The following is a 22,211-nucleotide window of genomic DNA, read 5'->3' as shown; positions in this document are numbered from 1 at the left end:
TAATGGAACACCTAAAATGGCAAATGGTGGGAACTTCTTTAAGGATTGGAGGGAGTATGTTCTTTAGGCCGAAAACTTATTTTAAGGTTTTACAAATACATTAAACATTTAAATTATTATTTATATTATTTTTTATGTGTTGAAATTTTCCATTATTTTTATGTAATTACTTATAATCTACATTGTTTAGTGCATGATCTTATGATTATGTTTTATATATATTAGTAATATATATATCTCAATTTAATAGTAATACTTTTACAGCTTTTTAAAACAAATCAATTTATAATTTCTTTAGGATTCAAGAGTCATTTAATAACTTAGTTACTTATATAAAATTAATAACTTTTTATTTAAATAATTCATAAACCGTGCTTAGCACGGGAATCTATCTAGTTTTAATAATAATAAGCAAGCAATGAATTGTTAGGAACCGTGTCCTAAATAGCCAAGGAAACGTCTGGAACCAAAACTGAAAACCGTACCATCACTAGCCACCGGTAATGGCGGATTCGAATTAAAATTTTGTCAAAGCACAAATTATTATTATTATTATTATTATTATTATTATTATTATTATTATTATTATATTAGTGGGTTTCATTTGATTTACACTATTTTTACAGAAGTGTAAATATCAATTTGTAACTGGTGAATAAGACAACTAGAAATGAAAGAAGGGGTGCTTGAACCCTAACAATGGCAAAAGAACAAATATAGAAAATGATAAAAAACAAAATGTTTCAAAAGAAACAACAAACACACAAGTTTATGAGGTATCTTTGATACCTCCCCCTCAACAAATGTTTACTTTCATTAATGAATTCAACAATACAATAATGAATAAACTCTCATACTTGAGAACAACCTCTCAAGCCATACATCTCACAATACTAATACATAGAAGAACACTCTCAAGTTTCTTACAATGTAGTAGCCTTCTTACAATATGTTTATGTGTGTTGTGGTTTGATTCTAAAAATGATGTACCTTTATATAGAAGCTCATACAACATTCTAAAATTCTCACTTAACTCACCATCAATAGCACATTAACACCCAACATTTAACATAACAATAAACTCTATAATAATGCATGACAATAAAACTATATTAAAGCTCACAATTATTCTTAGTTTAATTGCTCCTTAAATACACCATTATGTGACACATTAAGTCACCCATAAATTAGCAATTAATTATATATTTAATTGTCTTTTATTTATTGCACCTTTAATGTTGCTCTCAACATAATGTGTCTTCTTTTGAGTCATTGAGTCACTACCATCACACATAGTTAATTTGGCACTTGCACTAACAAACAAGTAACGTAAATAAATAAGAAAAGAGAATGAAAGAGAGCAAATTTCTAGATGAGATTAAAAAAATTGTGAAAATTATTATTAAAGAGCAAATAACGCAAAGTAAAATGGATAACTTGAAATAGAAATAACGTGGAAGTTGGCATCCTTACTCTTGCAAAAACAAAATAATTGTTTTTGATTCTCTTACAATAATGGTGTATTATAAATATGTGTTACAAATCTACACTATTTGTAATCCTTTGTATATGGCTTTGAACTCTTGTTGAATCACCAAGGAGACGATGAAGATATGGTTGCGACAATCAAAGAAGTCGCTCGAAAACTTGATATGAGTAGAAGGCGTTCATGCACTTTCTTATTGTGATATTTCTCCCACAAAGGTGCTTGGGATGATAAAATGAAATTCACAATTAGATACAATCTACACAACAAAATCCTAGCACAAGGAAATTGCAATAGTAAATACAAGTGTTGTGGTGAATTAAGAACTTTGATGATATTGAGAGTTAATTACTCTCTCAATATTATCTCATGAAAGGAAGAACAAAAATGAGAGTATTCTTAAGAGAGAAATAAGAAATGATATGGAGATGAGATCAAATGTCCCTTGGCATGCAACTTCTATTTATAGAGCTATGCATCAAACAATACCTCCTTTTGAAACAAAAGTATTTCACTATGCAAAGCTTATGAATCAAAGTAATGTTTCACCAAGCAAAGCTTACGAATCAAAGTAATGTTTCACCAAGAAAAGCTTATTCAAAGTAATGATTCATCAAACAAAACTTATGAATCAAAGTAATAATCATCAAATTGTTTAAGACATTTAATTGGATTTATAATATATTTATTTTAGTCCCACTACTATACTAAGTATGTAGTATATATAAATCTAGGTCTATATACTTTAAATGTTCAACAGATTCATCATTCAGACTTGCAACAATCAGGGGATACTACAAACTGCATATTCAAAGACTATAAATAAGCAATATTTCTAGTTAGAAAGGTACAAGTGTTGTGCAATGAAGCCCAGTTTGTTAAATAGAGATAGAAAAATGAAAAGTATCATGGCAGATGAAGTGTATTGAACACATCAAGAGGACTAATTTATGAGGAATTAAACTTGAAGAACATTCTCAAGGATGGTTATCCAAAAAAGTGTACCAATGGAAGCCTTCTCAATCCTAGGACCTGTGGGTTATGGGCCCACCACACTTCTGCTGCCCCATTCTAATTTATTGAAATTATATTTACAACTTTTTGTTTTTATAGTATTTAAAGATTTTTGATGTCGGAGAAATTCAACAAAGAAACAACAATAGAGTAGTGGAAAATAATCCCGTAATCATACAACTAACTAAAAGGATTGGAAATTTACATGTGGCACTTTTATAAATACTTGCCATATGAAATAATCAAATCGGTTAGATATATTTGTTGAACCAAATAAGACACAGTTGATTAAATACATATTACTTCTATTGTAGTTTATACTTTACCTATTGATTGTTTGTACACAAATCTTAATATAAAACTTACAAAACAAGATATTAAAAAATAATAGATTTTTTGTATATAAATCTTAATAAAAAAACTTATTGAATAAGAAATTAAAATTTTTTAAAAATATTAGTCAGACGGATGTAAACCGTGGGATGTATTTTTAAATTAATTAATATTTGTATACTTTTAATTATCTATTTTTTGTGTTTTTAATAGTGTATTAGAAACTAATCCATGTCCTACAAAATTAGTTTCAAATATATATTCTGTGCAAATCAAGAAAAGGAAGCGAAAATAGTTAAAAAAAAAAAATTACTCCCTTCATCCTATTTATTTAATATTATTTGTTATTTCACTCATTTTGATTTATTTTTATTTTTAGACATGGACCATCACTTTTTATTTATTTCATCTATATATGTGAAGTCTCTTTAAATTTCTTTTATATCATTTATTGTCTCTTCAATTATTATCAAATATCTACATTTTTTCTTAAAAGAATCAAATTTTCTTTACCACTGACCTAAAGGGACGAAGTGTTACACTTTATTTAAAGGAAATTGAAACACATATAACTATTTTTAATTTGTTTTAATTATATTGATTACAACATTTTTAAAGTGTAAATTTCAACTTGATAAAAGATAATTATATCATGGTTAAAAATTATAATACTTCTATATCTTTATTTGAATAACCGTACATTGCACGTGTTTCTATACCAGTGATATAGGGATTCCGGAAGGAAATCAAACCTTCCAATTAAGATTTTACTATGTTTCTATCATCAATTTCTACAATATTATTTCGAAAAAAAGAAAAGGCTACAAAAAATGATAAAGGTGTGAGCAGCTTGAATCATATGCCTGGAGAATTATTCTACATTCTGTATTTGATCACCATGTTTTCTGGATGTAACGCTCGCGCGTTCTTGTTGTTTTTGTTACGCAGAGTTACGTATGCATCGTTTTTGTTCCTCGTGCCTTCGAAATTTCCAATTCGGTGGGTCCTTAAGCAATTTGCGTGACAATTTTACAGGATATTTCATGTTGTTTTTGCTTGGAAAATCATAATAGTATGATTGTTATAGGAAATGTTGTTCAGGCCAGGATCCACATAAATATAGTAGACCAGAAAGTAAGTGCAAGAGCTGCAAATGCATATGTCCATAGGAATATCACTGAGCACTCTTCTGTTCCCACTTCAAAGAACTGTGTCATAGTTCCTGCAACGCGCCCAACAACCATCCGTAAGCAAAACAACACACACGCATTAATAGCTCGTTGGTTTCAGACTATGATGAACTATCATAAAATGCTCATTAAACCATGTGATATTGTTATTAATGTGAATTTGATGATTGTTATTATAAGGGTAAGGTTGTGTCATCCGACCCTTCAGACCCCTCGTAGATACGAGCCCATGGTGGGCGTTGGGTTAATCGAATGTTAGTTGTTGTCGATGTAATTTCTAGGCTTAAAATGTGATTTTGTGTTCCAGGTTTCAATGGCGATCAAGATTTAACAAAAAACCCGAAGGCACTTTCTTGAATCGGGTTTTAGATCAGTTCATTGTTGGATGATTCATGCTACGACAGCTGAAACGGCATAGGAGTTAATCACTAACCAATCGACATGGCAGGAGGCAGTGCGAACTGAAGCATCAGCACAAAACGATACAAAGGGTCTGGTGGGAGGAAGCCCAAACTATCAGCAGCTTTCACTACTCCAATTCCAATTGATGGAAGCAGCGCGTATTTCACAAATAAGATCCCCAAAATCACCCTCGGCTTTACTCTTGCTGTTCTTAATCCTGTTCAAACAAAGTTTTAATGTCTGTTCACTTCATTTTTCTAAGATAAGCAAAGATTATAATTTGATCATCTGACATAAGTTACCTTGAATCAGGTTTCCACCAAGTATAAGTGTGATACAAGGTATAGTTCCATCCCTGCACAAGGGCTAATATCAGGTATTGTTCTAGCTGTTTTCTTGTATCGGTCTCTACTTGTAAATATCAGTATATGTATATACATACCCAAGCAATATGAGGCAATTTTGAATCACTCGAAATGGAGCACCATCTCCTATGACAAGATTCTTCAGCCAAGCAACTGCTCCAAAAACGAGTCCTACAACCTGAAACCAGGGGCGAATTCAATATATTAATATAAGACTTTCCGAACAGTCATCTCTGCATGTATAATAAACCAACTCGATTCTTTAGTTGTTGTGTTATATGTTACACACAGTGTTATATAATTCGCTATCTAATTCGCCTTTTGAATTCATACTTAAGTTTTCCCAAGAATAGCCCAAAATCGACTATAATTCGCTTATTTCAATTCGCAATTCACGAGAAGATTAGTGAAACATATGACAATGTTTATGGCCTAGACAAACTTTGCCTAGATCCTCGTAAGCATAACAATAGAGGCTCACTGCTGCCACAGTCGGAGGTGCCATTAGTTCTTCGACGATCTGATGTACAATGTCCCTGACCTTTCGCCATAAGGGCACACTCGGTTTCTCGAAAATTACCTACAAATTTTTGTACTCCAATTAGGTATCAGAACTAGTCTTGTTATGTATTGTACATAGTATAAGAAAAGAACTTATACCTGAATGTCTTCCTTGAGAAGATGAGTTTTTGGATTAGCTTCTAAATCCTTGTTTGGATTCCTTTCAGTGTCCTCTTCTGCTGCTTTTAATGCCTTAAACTTTTCAGATGAACTCTTCACCAAGTGGAAAGCATATGTCCATATGTAAAACCCACCAAGCTGCAAAAATATCATTTCAATACAAGTTTGAATGGATCCTGCCGAAGCTGGATATTGGGGTTTGAATGTACGCAAATTTAATTTTTGTAATAATAACAAGATTGTTACTTATTGACCCTTGACTCAAAACATCATCTGTAACTTTATATAAATAAGAATATATGATAAAATGAGTTATTTTGCGCTGTTATTAAATAAGAGTATATTCGTACCGCCATCGAAAAAGAAGCATAAGAGAGGCCTATAGAAGAACAAGCATCATGATCATCCCCAAATGGACTGCCATCTTCATGGCAGATAGTAGGTAGGACAATCAGAACAAGGTTTCCTAAGTTTGCTGGTGTATCAAACATGAGAAAAAAGAATTATTAGAAAATCTCTTACTTAGACTTAACATTATATTAAAGATGAAATTTTCAGGTCATGCTTGCCATTAAGGATCAATTAAAAGTAATCTCTTTGGCGTTATAAGAAGTTAGGTTGTGTCGGTCCGACTCCTAATTTTGCTTAGATAAGATCATAAGAACCAATTAATGACATCAGGCTAACGGAATGAATATTTATTAACATCAAGATTTAAGTCAAGTTAAATTAAAATAACAAATCGTCTTATGTAAGACTGTCTCAATATGAGACGGACCTATATATATATATATATATATATATATATATATATATATATATATATATATAAGTAGTTTACTTTTTTAATTGTTCACTCTAAAATTGTAAGTAATCATTTTGATACATTTATTCGATATACGTAGGTCAACCCAATAGAATTGATCAAATGAATTTGTGATAAAATAACTACCTGCTGCGCAAGTGGCTATAACTAAACCTTCAAGGTGTAAACCAGGTTTTAGTAATTTTACTGCAAGCCATCCTAGGGCTCCTCCAATAAGAAATGTTAGCCCTACATTTATGGGCATGAACCACCTGCAATTTCAGATTTATTATATAAATATAGAAGAATATACTTGTGATCATAAATAAATTTAATGCAATTTACATTTTTATTTTCAGTTCATTTTAATAAATTATATAATTAGAGAGAAGTCGTAGAAAAAATCTTTAGTCTTATTAAAACTCTGTAACTAATTTATATTTTTTTGAGTTATCGTGACTCATTTATATATCATTCCTTATCATCTACTCACATGAACACTAACTTTATGTAATTATATATATATATATATATATATATATATATATATATATATATATATATATATATATATATATATATATATATATATATATATATGCTATATTAAAAATTATATTTTCAATAAGTGTTGTGAAGCGTAATCATAATAAATAAGAATAACGAAAAACAAAAGAAAAAAACAACAAAAAAAAGTAGGAAAGATCAAACAAGAAACAAATAATTAAAAGCAACAAATTAAAATAGAAAATAAGCTAACCATGAAATGATGTCTTGCAACGTAACGGTCTTGGCAAGACTTGAAAACATGAGTGCTGGAGTGAAAACCACGTACACTATCTGCATTTCAAAATTTCTACATTTTATGTTCTTTTAAAATTTAGAAATTTTCCATTACAAATTCCATATAATTATTACAATTACCAATTTTCTTCAACCTAGGATTATAATTAAGATCTTAATATTTGCACAACTTTTTGTTTGTTCGTGTTTTTTATATACGCCCTCCTATTCTTCCTACTTGTGAGTTGTTCTATATACTTTTTGATCACTATTCACTAGTTATTCTTACTTTATACTTTAATCTTAATTTATAAGTGAAAATATAGTGAAGTAGGATTTTGTTTCATTCGTTTCGATACAAGGATTATTAATATCAACTTTTTATAATTTTTAATTATGTACAATCAGAGATATTAAGGATTAAAATATTGTCTCGATAAGTAGGAAAAAGGTAAATGGGACTAGTGGGTTGAGTTGAAAGAGTATATTTTACATGTGGCGAACTAAGTTCGTCACAGTTGCAAACTTAAAGTTAGCGACTTTTAATACTCCCTCATAATCTCCTTATTAGTCTCATTTCCAAATAGGGTTAAGTCACCCTATTAGTTCTATTTCTATTTATGGCATGTCTTTATTACCACATTACCCTTATTCACATTAAAATATTATAAATATCCCCTTCTTAACCTTAACCAACCCCAATTAAACCTTACATATTCTTCATTAAACCCATTAATCTTAATTGACTACCCACCCAAAATTAACCTTCCCTCCCTTTTTATAAAACCCATTTTCCCTTCCCTTGTTATTTTGGGTGTGTTCTTGGAGTTTCAAGAACCCTAACCAACTATTCTCTCTTGTTCTTCGATGTTCAAAGACCCTAACCCATTGATTTTGCTATTATCTCTTGTTCTTCTATCTTTTTTCTTCGATTTTCAAGAACCTTAACCCATTGATTTTGATATTCTCTCTTTTTCTTCTGGGTTTGTTGTTTGATTTTGTGGGTTCGTTTTTTCTTCTATTTTTAGGTATGCTATTTTAGTTTTTCTCTCTCTTGTTCTTCCATTTTCTTTGATTTTTCGTTTGCATGTTACGATTTTGTTGTTGTTCTTCAGTTTGTTGTTGTTCTTCGATTTTGTGGGTTTGTTCATCGAAATCTAAGTACGTAATTCTAGATCTGAGTTTATTTCCTTTTTCATGTGCATGCTTCGATTTTGTAGTTTGTTTGTGGGTTTTGGGTTTTCGGTATGTGTTCTTTTTGTGGGTTTGTTCTGTTTTTTTGGTTTTTGTTCTTTGTTTGTTCAAGATCTAAGTATTTGTTTTGTGTTCTTGCTGTGGATTTTTCCCCTTTTTTTTGTTTTTGTTATTTGTTTGATCAAGATCTCAGTTTTTGTTTGGTATTCTTTTGGTTCTGGTTTGTTTGTTTTTTGTTCAACATTTCTGGGTTTGCTTGTTTTTTATTATGTTTTCTTGTTTTTTTGGTTCTTCCATTTTGATGGTTTGTTCTTGATGATTTTTCTTTTTTGTTTCGGATCTGGGTTTGTTCTTTTTTTTGTTGTTTTTGATTTTCGTTCCAAATTTTTGGGTTCATTACGTATTTGATTTTTTTTCTTGTTTGTTCACGTGTTTTGGTTCATCAACTTAGTTCTATGTCTGGCTTAGTTTTCCAGTTGGTTCTTTGTTTTTGTGGGTTTTGTTGTTTATGATTTTGGGTTACTAATTTTGGTTTCATCTTTTGTTGTTATAGCTTGATGAACGCTGGTAAGGTTCTTGATGATGATAACCCTAAAAGGGTTGATGATGATAAACCTAAAAGGGTTGATGATGATTACCCTAATTATCCTGATGAATCTGATGATGACTATGAATCATTTGTTGACACTAATCCACGTTGTGTCGAGAACTGAATTCTGAAACCCACCTAAACTCCAGAACCTGACTATCCTAACCATGAGTATAACTTGATAGATGTTGTAATATTTGCTGAAATTGATTGTGATGAAGAATGGCTTGATAGCCTTGGTCCGCTTACAAGTATGCTTATGGTCTTTTGATTGCATATTTTTTCTTGATTAGCGATGAAATGAATTTTTTGCTTGTTTGAATTGATGCATTAATGAATACATGCCTAATGAACTTAAGTGAGGGAAAATATTCTAGGCCACATTCAAAGCATTATTGTATTTATTTTTTGATTGTAGGAGGCTTGGTATTGCCACCAGATTTGATCTTGGAGGCTACCAGTTGCCACCAAAACCAAATGTTCATAAAAATAAGGCTTTAACTCAATGATGAATGAAAATTAAACCTGCGAGTAACTACTAAACAACCACTGTTTTCATTTCACAATAATTTTAATACAATTGTTTCACAATAAACAACATAAATTTTTATACTTGTTGTTTGAATTTGAAACAAATGCTTCCCAAAATATATCCAAAAGTTGTCCAAAAATTGTGTGGTTGATTGCTGTGTTGTTGGCTGTTAGTTGCTGTCCAAAACGTGCATTCCTCCCTTGCTACTTTATATGATGCTGGTTGTTTGGTTGTTGTTGTACATGTTGCTTCTGCCTTGTGTGACTTCGATTTATGGTTCACTCACTTCAACCACCCCTTGAAACCTAATCATTTGAACTAATTCATTAATTGTTGCAAAGCTCACCTTAGTAAGTGTTAAAGTGATTCACCAACTAGACTTTGTCCACTGACATATAATCTGGTAACGTTCCATCTCTTGCTTGTTTGGTTTTGTTCATGTGTGGTATGTGGTAGTCAAAACCACCCTTTCTTTTTATGACTTCAATCATGCAAGCTTGTAAGGTAATGAACACAAATCTCAATGACTGAGGATTTAAATTCTCAAATGCCAAATTCACAGCTCTTAATAATTGTCTTACATTGTATGTTGCCTTTTGAAATTATAATGCCTAAATAGATCTAAAGAAATCAAGATCTAAGACATTCATGTCAGGTGAATTTGATGGTTGTTGCACAAGTTGCATATTAAATCCATCTTTTGTTGCTTCAACAAAATCCTTGTCATTGGGTGCTATGTGAGGCTTTGCGTTATCTTATTGAATGATAATGTCTTTTGAAAGTACACTAAGCCATTTAGCTCTGATTGTTGGTATGACATTGGTTATGAGCATTGCCCTCATATGCTCTTTAGTGATTGATTGAATTGGTTTAGTTTCTAATTCTCCCCTCCTCCTGTTCTTTGAGCTCCTCTTTGCAGGTTCCTGAGTTATAAAAGACCACACAACTATCTTCCCATTAAAAATCACATCATCATTAGATGCATACATTGGTTTTGCTAAAGCACACATGAACATGATTTTAGGAACAAATCTTTTAGATTGAATTTCTCTATGTGGTTCTACTTCACCCGGAGCAAGATAGTAAGTTTGTGTTTCACGGGGTAGATAGAAATGCTTTTCATCTATATGAATAATGTTATCTTGCGATTTGAATTTATATGCATCAATGTGTTCATCATAGTGACACTTAGAAAGTGCAAAAAATAACCTGTGCAACTTTTTTTTTTTCGTAAGGGCAGGTTTTAGAGGATTTGTGTGCTTCCTTATGATTTTCTTCTTCTTCCATCTAAATACAATTGATTATGAGACCCCATTTGTTTTTCCACTGAATGTTGCGTTGTCTTGAGTTCACATCTAATTGCTTTTGAATTTTTCATCATCAAATTGAATCTTGTTACATGATTGTCTTCTAATCCTCTTGTTCCCCAAGTTGATTACTATGGTATTGTTGATTTAATTTTGAACTTCCTTCCAAAACCTTGTTATGATTTTTCTACAAAGTCAAAATTCATTAGCTAGCTTGTTGATTGTGCCAAGCTCTGGTCTTCCTTTTTTGTTTATGGATGATAGCCAGTTTTTGCATAATTTCGGTTTTTTGATGTGGAGTAACATCTTTTGTTTTACTCGTTGTCTTTGTTAGGTGTGCAATAATGTGTGCAATTAATGGAGTATATATAGAGGACATTATGTTTTTTGGATATGTTAGTTGTTCCCTCCCAAATTCTGTTTTGAGTCTTTGGTTGTTGCCTCCCAAATAAAGTTTCACATCATTATTAGATGTAATGTATAAGTTCATGAATGCATTAGTTGGGACTTGTATTAGATGTTCAATATTATTGGACCATTTATGAATAGTCTGATTTTTTTTTTTATCCATTTTCAGAAATTGAGAGGAAAAATTAAAATTTTGGAGGGAATCATTAATCTGATAAGAAATTATTAACAATTCACTAATTCACTCTCTCTCTCCTATTTAAGTGGTCTCATTTAACCCACCTAAAAATTAGTGAAAAATTAAATGAGACTAATTAGAAGAATAGGAGGAAGTATTTGATTTGAAAAAGTTTGGTTTCTGAACATGTGCAAAGTTTTTCAATCTTACAACACCCCGTAAATTTGTAAGCCTTATATTATATTATTAGAGTATATAACATATCCTGAGGTCTCAACCATCTGTTTAAGCTTTTGGTTGATTTGGTTTCTTGACATGGTATCAGAAGCCAACGTGACAAGAGGGCACGGATTCGAATCTCAACCACCCCTCATTTAAAGTGGAATGTTCAGCGCCTATGCGCATCGACACTTCTCGCCCTATGGGCTCTGATGTAAAGGAACGTGTTAGAGTATACTCTTATAATGTATCACGGAGCCTCAACCATTAGTTTAAACTTTTGATTGAGTTGGTTCCTTTTTAACACATATTATTAGTTGACATATCTTACTCCCAAGTGAAATTATATAGCAGCAACATACCTTGTTTAAAGATCTTCTAGCATCAGCAGTAAGAATGTTGATATAGCCAGTAGCCATAAAAGCCCCTAATCCACTGATAATCAAAACTTGTAAAATGGGCATTGAAGCCACTTCAAACAGTGACCAGAAACCCATTTTCTACTTAATTTCTCTTTCTTAAATTTTATAAATAAATTGTTCTCAAATATTTCCTGCAATAAAATTAGTGATTTATATGAGAATAAGTAAATAAGTGTAGGGCCAGAAAAAAATAAATCTTGCAAAAGGTACAAAGTATTAAGAAACTTCTACGAAATATACAGCTTTTAATTTAGTGTTGAGCATCCACATTTAATTGATCTCTAGATAGCCCAATTAATTCCTTTCAATCCATATTTATACAATTAGCAAGCAATAAAATGTGCTAATAATTATTTTGATATCACACAACCAACCAATACAAATTAAAGTTAGGATATTATATATCACGTTTCATATATGCACAAGGATGTGAGTTCTCTTTGGAAAATAAATTAGAGAGATGTTAACTAATACATAGGGTTGCTGAGTTATTTTTTTATTACCGGTTAATTTTAGGATAAAATCTCATCTGACTTAGCTTATGTGCAGTCAACTTACCTCTTGTACAAAGCAAATTAACAAACCGACTATCAAAGCAAACGACTAATTCGATATTTTATTTTTGAAAACGAATTTTTACCAAATTAAATAAAATAGAATTAATAAACTCCAAGAAACCAAATTAAGAAACCAGAAAATGAAATACACTCAACTAAATATTAGAAATCATAAAAAGTAAATCTCAAATAAATGATCAAAAGTTGGATATATACCAATAAAGTTCAAATCATACAAACTAAACCAAAATGAAAATTTTCAATGAATTTTATTAACCGATATAATTCAAAGCTCAAGTAGTTTCCTTTCCTTTTGTGACATATGCTCTTAATCATAAGGACTCTAAATTATATAGTTTACTTTGGTTTTTTTTTTATCATAAAGATTGGAATTTTTAATAGAATTAGGATTTAGTGGGTTTAATTGAAACCATATTGAAATCTCAAAAATATAAAAAAGATTAAAGAAACAAAATAATTTTTATATATGCATTTATTTATGGAACGCCTAATTGGATAATTTAATTTAAATTCAACAAAAAAATTAATTCTATGTAGCCCTCCTTTTCAAAATCATCTTTCATTTATAAAAAACGTTTTCTCAGAAATAATCTATTGTTTTAGCTACTATAACAATTTAAAAGTCAATTACATATAAAAAAAACTCAAGTTTTATTAATTAAATAACTCGCTCAATCTTGAAGCATTCAAGAATAAAATTTGAGCAACACCAAAAAATAGATTAAAATGGGTAAAAAAAATATACAGATAAGATTTAAAGATAATTTAATTGGTAAGTGAATGAGAATTAAGAAAAAGTGTATGTCATGGCCCAAAATAAAAATATAACAAATTTTGTAAAACGAGCCAAATATAAAAAATACTACATAGAAAAACTTATAGGAAGGTACCAGAGCAAGAATAGAAAGAGAAATGACAAATTATAAATACCAACAATACAATAGAAACTATCCTTGGAATTTGTTTCAATTTTAAGGTTATTTATAAAAGATAACTCTAAAATTAGAATTCTCACAAATCACAAAATAATAAACACTTAAAATGATTAACAAATATGTCACTTAAAATGATTAACAAAATGCGTTTTTTTTTTTTTAAATTTTGAGTGACCATCAACGAATAGCAATTAATTCTTAAAACATTTTCATGTATTATTATATCCTTTTATAATTATTATATTATGTAATAAATCCACCGATTCAAAGAAATTCTCTATCATCATTGTCTAGTGATAACTATCCATTTTACCCTGTTTTATGCTTATTTAGTTTACATTCTCATGCGATTGTTGTTTTTTCTTGTTAGTTTTATAGGATTTGATCGCCCTTGTGTAGGGTATATTGTATTTTACTCGTTTTTGCAGGATTGATCATCTTTTTCCGAGCAAAGCAAGTTAGGGACGATGCTCCCCTAATCCTCCGGAGGTTTTGGAGAGGGAACGGAGCTAAACCGAGGATAGGAGATAGTCCCAAGCACTCATTTGAACGCAAGGAGGCAAGAGGACCTTGACATGAGCATTTTGGGAGATTTTGATGAGATCGATCAGTCGATCTCATTTGGCAGTATTTCCAGAAGTAGTATGTAGCAGCAGCATGAAATCAATTGATTGATCTCTTTAGATCGATCGATCGATCCTATTCTTTTCAAATCCAGAAAGTTCATGGTGACAATAGTTGAAATCGAGAGCTCAATGCATCTATGATGACCAGCAGCTGAGATCGATCGGTCGATCTCTTTAGATCGATTGATTGATCACTTCTCGAGTTGAACTTTTGGCTTCTTCAATTCAAGTGAACATTTCCCTATGGCCCAATTATGATTTGGACTGCCTTCTAAGGGTATAATGTCTATTTTTGGCAGAGGTCTTAAGTCATGAGGAGTGTTTTCCTATATATAAGGCTTGATGTAATAACAAAAGGGAAGCCCTATCATAGTTTAATCTTATCCTTTTTAGATTGTTCTTATTTTTAGCTTTCTATTATGTTTTTCATTAGTTTAAAGAACCCTAAATTTAATATTTTAGTATTTCAATCAATATGTAACCAAAGTTATTTTCTTATTATAATTCCTTCAAGTATCTTTTCCATTATCTCACTATTTTGGGTTTATGTTCATCTCAACCTCTATTGTTGAGAGTTGAAGCTATTGCAATTTATGGGTTTTATATCTTTAGTTACCAATCACTCTCAAACTTTATAGGTATATTCCTTCTTGCTTCAATCACATTATTCCTTTGTTATTTTGCAATTTCATAATAGTTTGTGATTTTTCCCATTGTTGAGTTATACTATATTTTTGCTTAATTTTAGTAGCTTGATCATCATGTTAGCATTTATAGTCATTGCTAGATATATTGATAGTATGAGTAGTAAGTAGTCTTTTAGGGTTGATGGTTGATCCAACCTTTGCATATGGACTGATTTGGTAGTTAATGGTTGATGTTGGTTTGACTGTGAACCCAAGAAGTGGGTTACTCTATTTATTGTGTTAAGGTCACTTAGATTGCCCGAGAGTTGGGTTTCTAGGAGATCCGACCTCTTTCAATGATCGGAATTGGGGGCAAGGGATCAACGAGAGTTGAACCTTGCACTCACGCTATAGATTGGGAGTTTCACCCTTCGTCTACGGGAGTAGGGAATGATTGACGGGTTGTTGGATATTTGTTGCCCGTGGGCCTTATTCTCGCTCACAAGAGCAAGGGGAATGAGATTCTCGAAGGCGCTCTCAAGTCCGATCCAAGATCGGATCGCTCTTTGTATTTGAATCCACACCTTTACAATTAACTCAAAGTAGACCCTTAACATGTCATATGAAGTCCATTGCATGTAAGTCACCCCCTACCCCAGTGTTTTCTTTCTTTATTGTTTTTGTTAGTTACAATCATAGTTTAAATCATCATCTACCCCTATCTTATGTTATCCCAATACCTAAGTGGCCCTAAGTCTCGCATTCCACTCCTTATGTTCGACCCGTATTTGCTTCTAGTTACCTTAAACAATTGCGCATTACTTTGTTGAATAATCATGATTTAGCAATTTGACCACCAATAAACAACAAATATACTCCCATCATAAAAAAACAAAAGATACTCTTAAAGTCTTAATCCAAAGCTATTTCCTATTGGTTTCCCACGAGGTGCATGTATAAAGGTTGTTTAGTTTTAGGTATTGTTTTGTAAATGACTTTTAGTTCCATTTTTTTTTTTTTTGATTTTTAGATTTTGACTTAAGAAGTTAAAATAAAGTGTTTCGCGAATGATTGTACAGCCAACTGTTAAGCTAATTTTTAAGTAAAAATTCATTTTTCAATAGTTTTGTTTTTGTTAGTCTATTTTTTTTTTCTAATAACTAGTCAATAATTAATTTTATCAAAAATTTTCCATATTAATCGATTTATTCAATCAATTTAAAAACCAATAGATACAATTGATAATTCTAGCTTGTAAAAAAAATTACATTTAATAACTTAAGCCGGTAAACAAGTCAACTAAATAATAGCCCAACATGGAACATGCACTCACAATATAATACTTTTACTATTCTAAAACACTCGCTACATTGATATTTTTGACACTATTCATTACTTTAAGCTTATGTGTAAGGAAAATATAGTTAATTGAGATCTTATTTGAACCATCTAATTACATATTTTAATTACATCAATCTTTTATAAAATTTAAATTTATATAGTTGACGGTGGAAGTATATAAAAATTGAAAAAATAAGTTGGCAGACAGTTTGAAACCAAATGCTTACGTTAAATGCATGATTAATTAACGATCTTTATTGGCAACTATCCACATCTACTCCTAAAACTACAAACTATTAAACATTTTGCTACCATTCTTCAACTATACACCTCTATGTGTTCAAAGTTGCACCACAATTCACTTGTCTTGGAGAACATGGCTTTTTCTAAATATAATTAATTAACCATGCTTAATTTTATATTTAAGATGTCATAACAAATCTACTGATGTAATTGTTTAATTATTTGACTGACTATAATTTTAGTAATATCAATTTATTATTAATTTTATAAATTGATAAAATATGTCATTTTTAGAAATAAATAATAGATTATTTCGTGATAGTAACATTGAGGAGGAAGACATGCATTTAGACTAGGACTAGTGCACTTGAAACCCTGAGACACGTTGATCAAACAAAGCAACCAACTAGAAGTTGTTAGGCAGTCTGTGCTCGAACGAGCAGCAAGTGCCGAGTAGCATTTTGTCTTTTTTTCGTGAGTTGTTGTTCTTGTTTTTGGGTTGTCCTAATTTTATTCTATATACGTAACATGCGTAAGTCTTTGTATACAAAATAATTTCGATTTCATAATAAAGTTTTATAATTGTGCCAAGTGTTATTGTTATTGTATGTTGTTAATTCAAAGAATACACATGAATATTTTTGGAATTGCTCTCTAAGACTCTAACTATAACAAGATTTGATTCTCAAGAAAAAATATGATCCTAAAATAGCATTTGCAACAAAGAGTAATATTTTTCAATCAAAAGATTCACAACCAACCTTTTTAAATTAAAAAAAATGAGGTACCAATTCTAGCTAAAACTCTCAATGTTGAATAGGTCTCCTATAAGAAATATTTGTTTTTACTTTTTTATATAAAATAAAAATGTACTTTTAAGAAAAGAAACTTCTAGATAGGATTAGGGAGTAGGGAGTAATTAACTCGTACAAATTAAAATTTCACATTACTTTATAGACTAATTGAAAATTTTGGTATATTAATAAATATTTTAAGTACTTATAAACAAACAAAATATAGTACTAGTTTATCATGATTTATTTTTTTTAGTCATGTTATTGACAATAATAATATCAGAATATTAGTTTTAAAAAATTAATATCAACTACATGAAATAATATAACACTTATAATATTCATCCTTTTTTTTAATCATTTTTGTTTTCTTGCAATAAAAAATTAGTCTTGAGCGTACACTTAATAAAGAGTAGCTAGATTCATTTTAAATAGTTAATGCAGAAATAGTTGTATTTTGAATTATATAATTAAAATCTAATTTTATTAGTTGAAATAGCATTTAAATAAAATTGTCAAAAAATTATGCATTAAATTAAAATGTGGTATGTCATTATTTACTTTTTATTTTGTTTCAAACTTTATTGTTTAATATTATTATCGTTGAATAATTTTTAGCTTTTCCAAAAAAAAATATAATACTCCATAATTAGCACATATCTAAACAAATAACTCAATCAAATATCACCATTTATAATAATAATAATAATAATAATAATAATAATAATAATGATAATAATAATAATAATAAGACTATAAATCAAAATCAATCTTTGAAACCTTACTATCAAGTTACCTTAATAGCATGTTTGACAACTTCAAATAAATTCAATTATTTACAAATGCTAAATTTGCTCAAATACTATATTCAGCAAATCAAAATTTAAAAATGCAAAATTCAATTAATTTCATAAAATTTCAATAACCATGTAAATGAATCAAATATCAAAATTTAAATATTCTAAGAAAATAAATATCTTTACAATTCATGAAACTTCTCAATATTCAAAGAAATTTCATATTGCCAAACACATAATTAATGAAACTCCACGCTAAATATTTAACTTAAAATAAAAACTTTTTGGATTTAAATCTATATAAATTGTGTTAAAATCATTTCTATTATTTTTCTCTATTATTTATATTAACATTTTAACGTCTATTTTAGAAAAAAAAACTAAAACATTTTAAGTAATTGAGAAAATCCTAACTCATTGGAGCTGGCTTAAAAGTTTTGCTAATGCTTTAGATCCATATCTTTCTAAGGCAAAGTCTTAGGATCCAATTTTAGCTAATTTTTCAATTTCTTCGCCCAATTCAATAAGAATCATAAAAAAATAAAAATAAAAAGAAAACCTTTTTAAATAACAAGCATTATCTAGCTAGGTAAGTAGTACTATTAATTAATTAATACGTAATGAAAAAACAGGCATATAAATCGATTCTTCCACATTTTAACAAGCATAAAAAAAAAAAAAGAAAAATATAATCCATTGCACCCATAATTGAATGTATAATTTCAATGATATAGAAATTAGAATATTATTAAGAAATAAAAAAATTATGAAGGAGAAATTAAAATAAAGAACTAACCTGAATTAAGTTGAATGGCCTTCAAAGATTCAAATAACAGACAGAAGAGAAGAGAAGAGGAAGGGACGAAGAAGAAATGGGGTATGTATGATTTTGTTGGGTTATATTTTTAGAGAGGAGGAGAAAGAAAGAGTGAGAGAGACCTCCAAAAATAATTGAAGAGACAGACAGACAGGTTTCCTAATTTCTTAAAAACAAACTTCATTTTTTGACTTTAAAAAACAAAGATTTATTAGGAGTATTTTTTTATTAATAATTACTTTTCTTTATTTAAAAGTAATTTAGCTTGATTGGATTTGGAGGTCTAATCCAACCAACTTGAACTACAATATTTATTCGTTTTTCAAATAGAGTTGTACAATTCGACTTTGCTTACTTTTGGTGTTATCCCATCACTCATATAGGAATATATAATACTCGATTCTTATTTGTCGCCACCTTTTTTATTTTATCGCTACCCCCTTCGAATGATATTTTGACAGTTAGGTTAAGAATAAAATATAAATTAAAAATGATCCATGAATATTATCAAAACATCAAATGAGACATTTGCTGTAAATTGGAGGCAATATTAGTGCTACTCTTGTGAGGAATTGTATTTCGGTGAAATAACCTCAAAACAAGAAATTCATAATGATTGTACCAGTTTGATTATTCAATCCATGTATGGAAACAATTACAGTGATATTGTCTCAAACAAGAATTTTGCTTAGTATAATTATAGACGTAATCTTTTGTCTCTTTGATTTAATATTAAGGGGAAATGTATGTTTTAGAGAAGAGATAAATATTTAGTAATAAACGAAGAGAACGATTAAATTGTGTAAATAAAATTAAAAATAGCTATAATATATTGATGATATTAAAAGAAAATAATAAATTTATTTCAAAAATGAAAAAAAAAATGCTAAATGATAGTGATATAGAAAGTATGTAGTTGCCTCACATGACATTCTCTATTTAAAAATACTATACAATTAAAAGTATTATCTGGCGGCTAAAATTGGCCTATTGAGGGAGTATATTACTAGCTTAAAGTTATTGACGAATCAAATTATGTATAATAAAAAATTGTAAAAATTTGATATTAACAATCTTTACATCGAAACGAATTAAATAAGATTTTACTTTACTATATTTTGATTTATAAATTAAAACTTAATCACCAATTAAGGGAGATAAGTAAATGGTATAAGTATTATCAATGTTGCAAGTAAATCGAAACAGATGAAGTATATATATATATGAGTAAATTGGGTGTTTTGCAAATTAATATTTTTATCGAATTAAAGTTGTATTAACTTTTATAACGCTAACTTTTAATTCCGACGACTTAGTAGTTAAAATCCGAAGAACTGACTAAACGCCGTAAATATTAAAACTTTAAAATCATACAATTTGCAAAAAATAAATATTATAATTATAATTAAAAAAAAAAACATAAAGTTGAATGAGGTAATTTCCAAAATATTCTACATTTGTTATTAATTTGTTGTGGAACTTGTTGGACAGCAATTGACTGAGGAATCAAATACTGTAAGTGAGATGACGTGATGTCTTAAATCAGAGTTTCGTAAATGATGGCCATACTAAGTGATTGCCAATTAGACATGAATCATGCATGTCTCTGTTAAGTGTTTAACTTCATATTAATCTGTATTAAGGGCCTGTCTATTTATTTAATTTGGGAAGAAAGAGTACATTAAACGTTGTAGTAAGGGGAGATAGTTTATTGGATAAAATTTTCTGATATTTATAATAGAGAATATTATGAATTAAGCACTTTATAAAAATCCAAGAGCAAATATACTAATATTTTTCAAACAATTGTAAATGTTCATAACAACTAATTGCTTTACGCTTGATCTAAAATCATCATAAGAAAATCATATTTTTTTCATCTTTATTCATCTTCTTACATAAGAATAATGCTTGAGCTCTTGAAAGGCTATAAATTTTCCCTAATTCTTCACACAAATCCGATTTTGAATTTTTTGGAGCTTTCAACACCAAATTCAACTTCTCAATTTGTGCATTATTACTTACAATAATTACAACAATAAAATCTGCACAATAGTCCATATTATTATTAAATAAATTGCTTTCAGTATAAATAAATTGATTTCACAATCAATAAATTGCTTTCAGTATAAATAAATTGATTTCACAATCAATAAATTGATCTGCATATTATATGCAGGCGGTATTTTGTTCTTGACTAAAAATACGCATTGTTCTACGGATGAGTTGTGTTAAGATGCAATCGGAGGTTGAACAAATTGAGATATGAGTAATTTATAGGGTATCTTCAAAAAATGAACTTGAAGGTTCTCTTTAACAAATCCTCAAAACGAAAACGATATACATGAAAAATATAGCAAAGAACAAGAAAAATATAAAATCGGAAATTAAATCAAACGAAAATGATAAGTAAGATAAGAAATCAGAAGAAAATCATGAAAAATCAAACAAAGCAAAACAAAACAACAAATTAACAATCCATTAAATTAAGTTTTTCTTTAAGAAAATCAAGTAAAGCATACATTAATTTATTGAGGAGGAGAGATTGATTATTTACCTTGATTTTTTCAGTTCTAGAATATGAGTTAATCTTCAACAATGGTGGAGAAGGAAGACAAAGCTTTCATAGTTATAAAGAGGAGAGAAAGCAGCGTGTCACGCACGGCTCGTAGTCCCCACACATGGCAGAGGCACGAAACTTGGTATTCGGGTGTCTTACATCAAAAGAAGGTTATAGAGACTTCCGGAATCATCAACAGGCTTGTGGAGCATGTAGGTCTAGAACAACCCACACTAGAAGGTTCCGGAGAACTCTTGAAGGAGCTTTGTAAATATCTAATGTCTAGAATTCTCTAGGCAACTCTTGTACATACTTTAGAGTATCTTAACACTTGTAATTGTGTAGAATTCTCTAGAGAGATGTAATCTAGATCCCTCCATTTAAGGAGGCTAGAATGTTCTAGAATTAGGACAAGTAGTAAGGGGTATTGCCTATAAATACCCCAAGGCATTCATTTGTACCTAACAATTGAGAGTTCACTTGAAAAGCTTTCCTTGTGCAATACAAAAACCTCACTTACATTTCCCAACTCTTGTGTTCCTACTTACTTCACATCTTCTCAAAGTCTTAGCCAAATCTACACAAACACACCAACTGCATCGTTTAGCAATACACCTTTGGGGTTTGCTTGACTTGTCTTACGACAGGAGTGTAAGCAAGTGGCACACGTGAGACTAGGGAAAGAGTCGACACGTGACAAGCGGCTGACAAAAGTGTAATGAAGGTGATTATTTCATGACTCAAAACATTACCCTAAGGTGGGGTCAGAAATGTATTACTCCAATTTTGAGGGTAAAATTTTTCGGCTGATTTATTTACATGTAATCCAGGCTCCTTAGCATAAGCTTTTTTTACTGGGCTATTTTTTCTACCCCTTTCTCCCCCAATCTAGGTAGGCCCTAAGTTTACTCTAGGCTATTATTTATGGTTAATCAATAGGTGATATTATTGTAGGGAAATCATAAAAAAGGTTTAGATTATTCTAA

At 29.9% G+C, this 22,211-nt stretch overlaps 1 protein-coding gene across 4 annotated transcripts; it reads right to left on the bottom strand.

The window, feature by feature from the left end:
• Nucleotides 1-3,481: 3,481 nt before the first annotated feature.
• LOC130820732 (protein PIN-LIKES 7-like) lies at nucleotides 3,482-21,364 on the bottom strand. Of its 4 annotated transcripts, none has more exons than XM_057686226.1 (11): nucleotides 21,223-21,364; nucleotides 11,849-12,039; nucleotides 7,037-7,116; nucleotides 6,424-6,548; nucleotides 5,822-5,946; nucleotides 5,451-5,609; nucleotides 5,272-5,370; nucleotides 4,868-4,968; nucleotides 4,728-4,780; nucleotides 4,457-4,642; nucleotides 3,482-4,055 (listed from the first exon to the last, which is right to left on the bottom strand). In XM_057686226.1, the coding sequence occupies exons 2-11, from the start codon at nucleotides 11,981-11,983 to the stop codon at nucleotides 3,931-3,933; spliced, it is 1,188 nt and encodes a 395-aa protein (XP_057542209.1). In that variant the 5' UTR covers nucleotides 11,984-12,039; nucleotides 21,223-21,364; the 3' UTR covers nucleotides 3,482-3,930. The 4 variants fall into 4 exon arrangements, with proteins under 4 accessions (XP_057542209.1, XP_057542208.1, XP_057542211.1 ...); XM_057686225.1 differs by lacking the exon at nucleotides 21,223-21,364 and adding an exon at nucleotides 18,645-18,842; XM_057686228.1 differs by lacking the exon at nucleotides 5,272-5,370 and having other exon boundaries at nucleotides 21,223-21,336.
• Nucleotides 21,365-22,211: the final 847 nt, after the last annotated feature.

Source organism: Amaranthus tricolor, chromosome 8, assembly GCF_026212465.1.
Source record: "Amaranthus tricolor cultivar Red isolate AtriRed21 chromosome 8, ASM2621246v1, whole genome shotgun sequence".
Classification (NCBI taxonomy): domain Eukaryota; kingdom Viridiplantae; phylum Streptophyta; class Magnoliopsida; order Caryophyllales; family Amaranthaceae; genus Amaranthus; species Amaranthus tricolor.
Note: the sequence above shows the minus strand (reverse complement) of the source record. Positions and strands in the feature narration are given on the sequence as shown.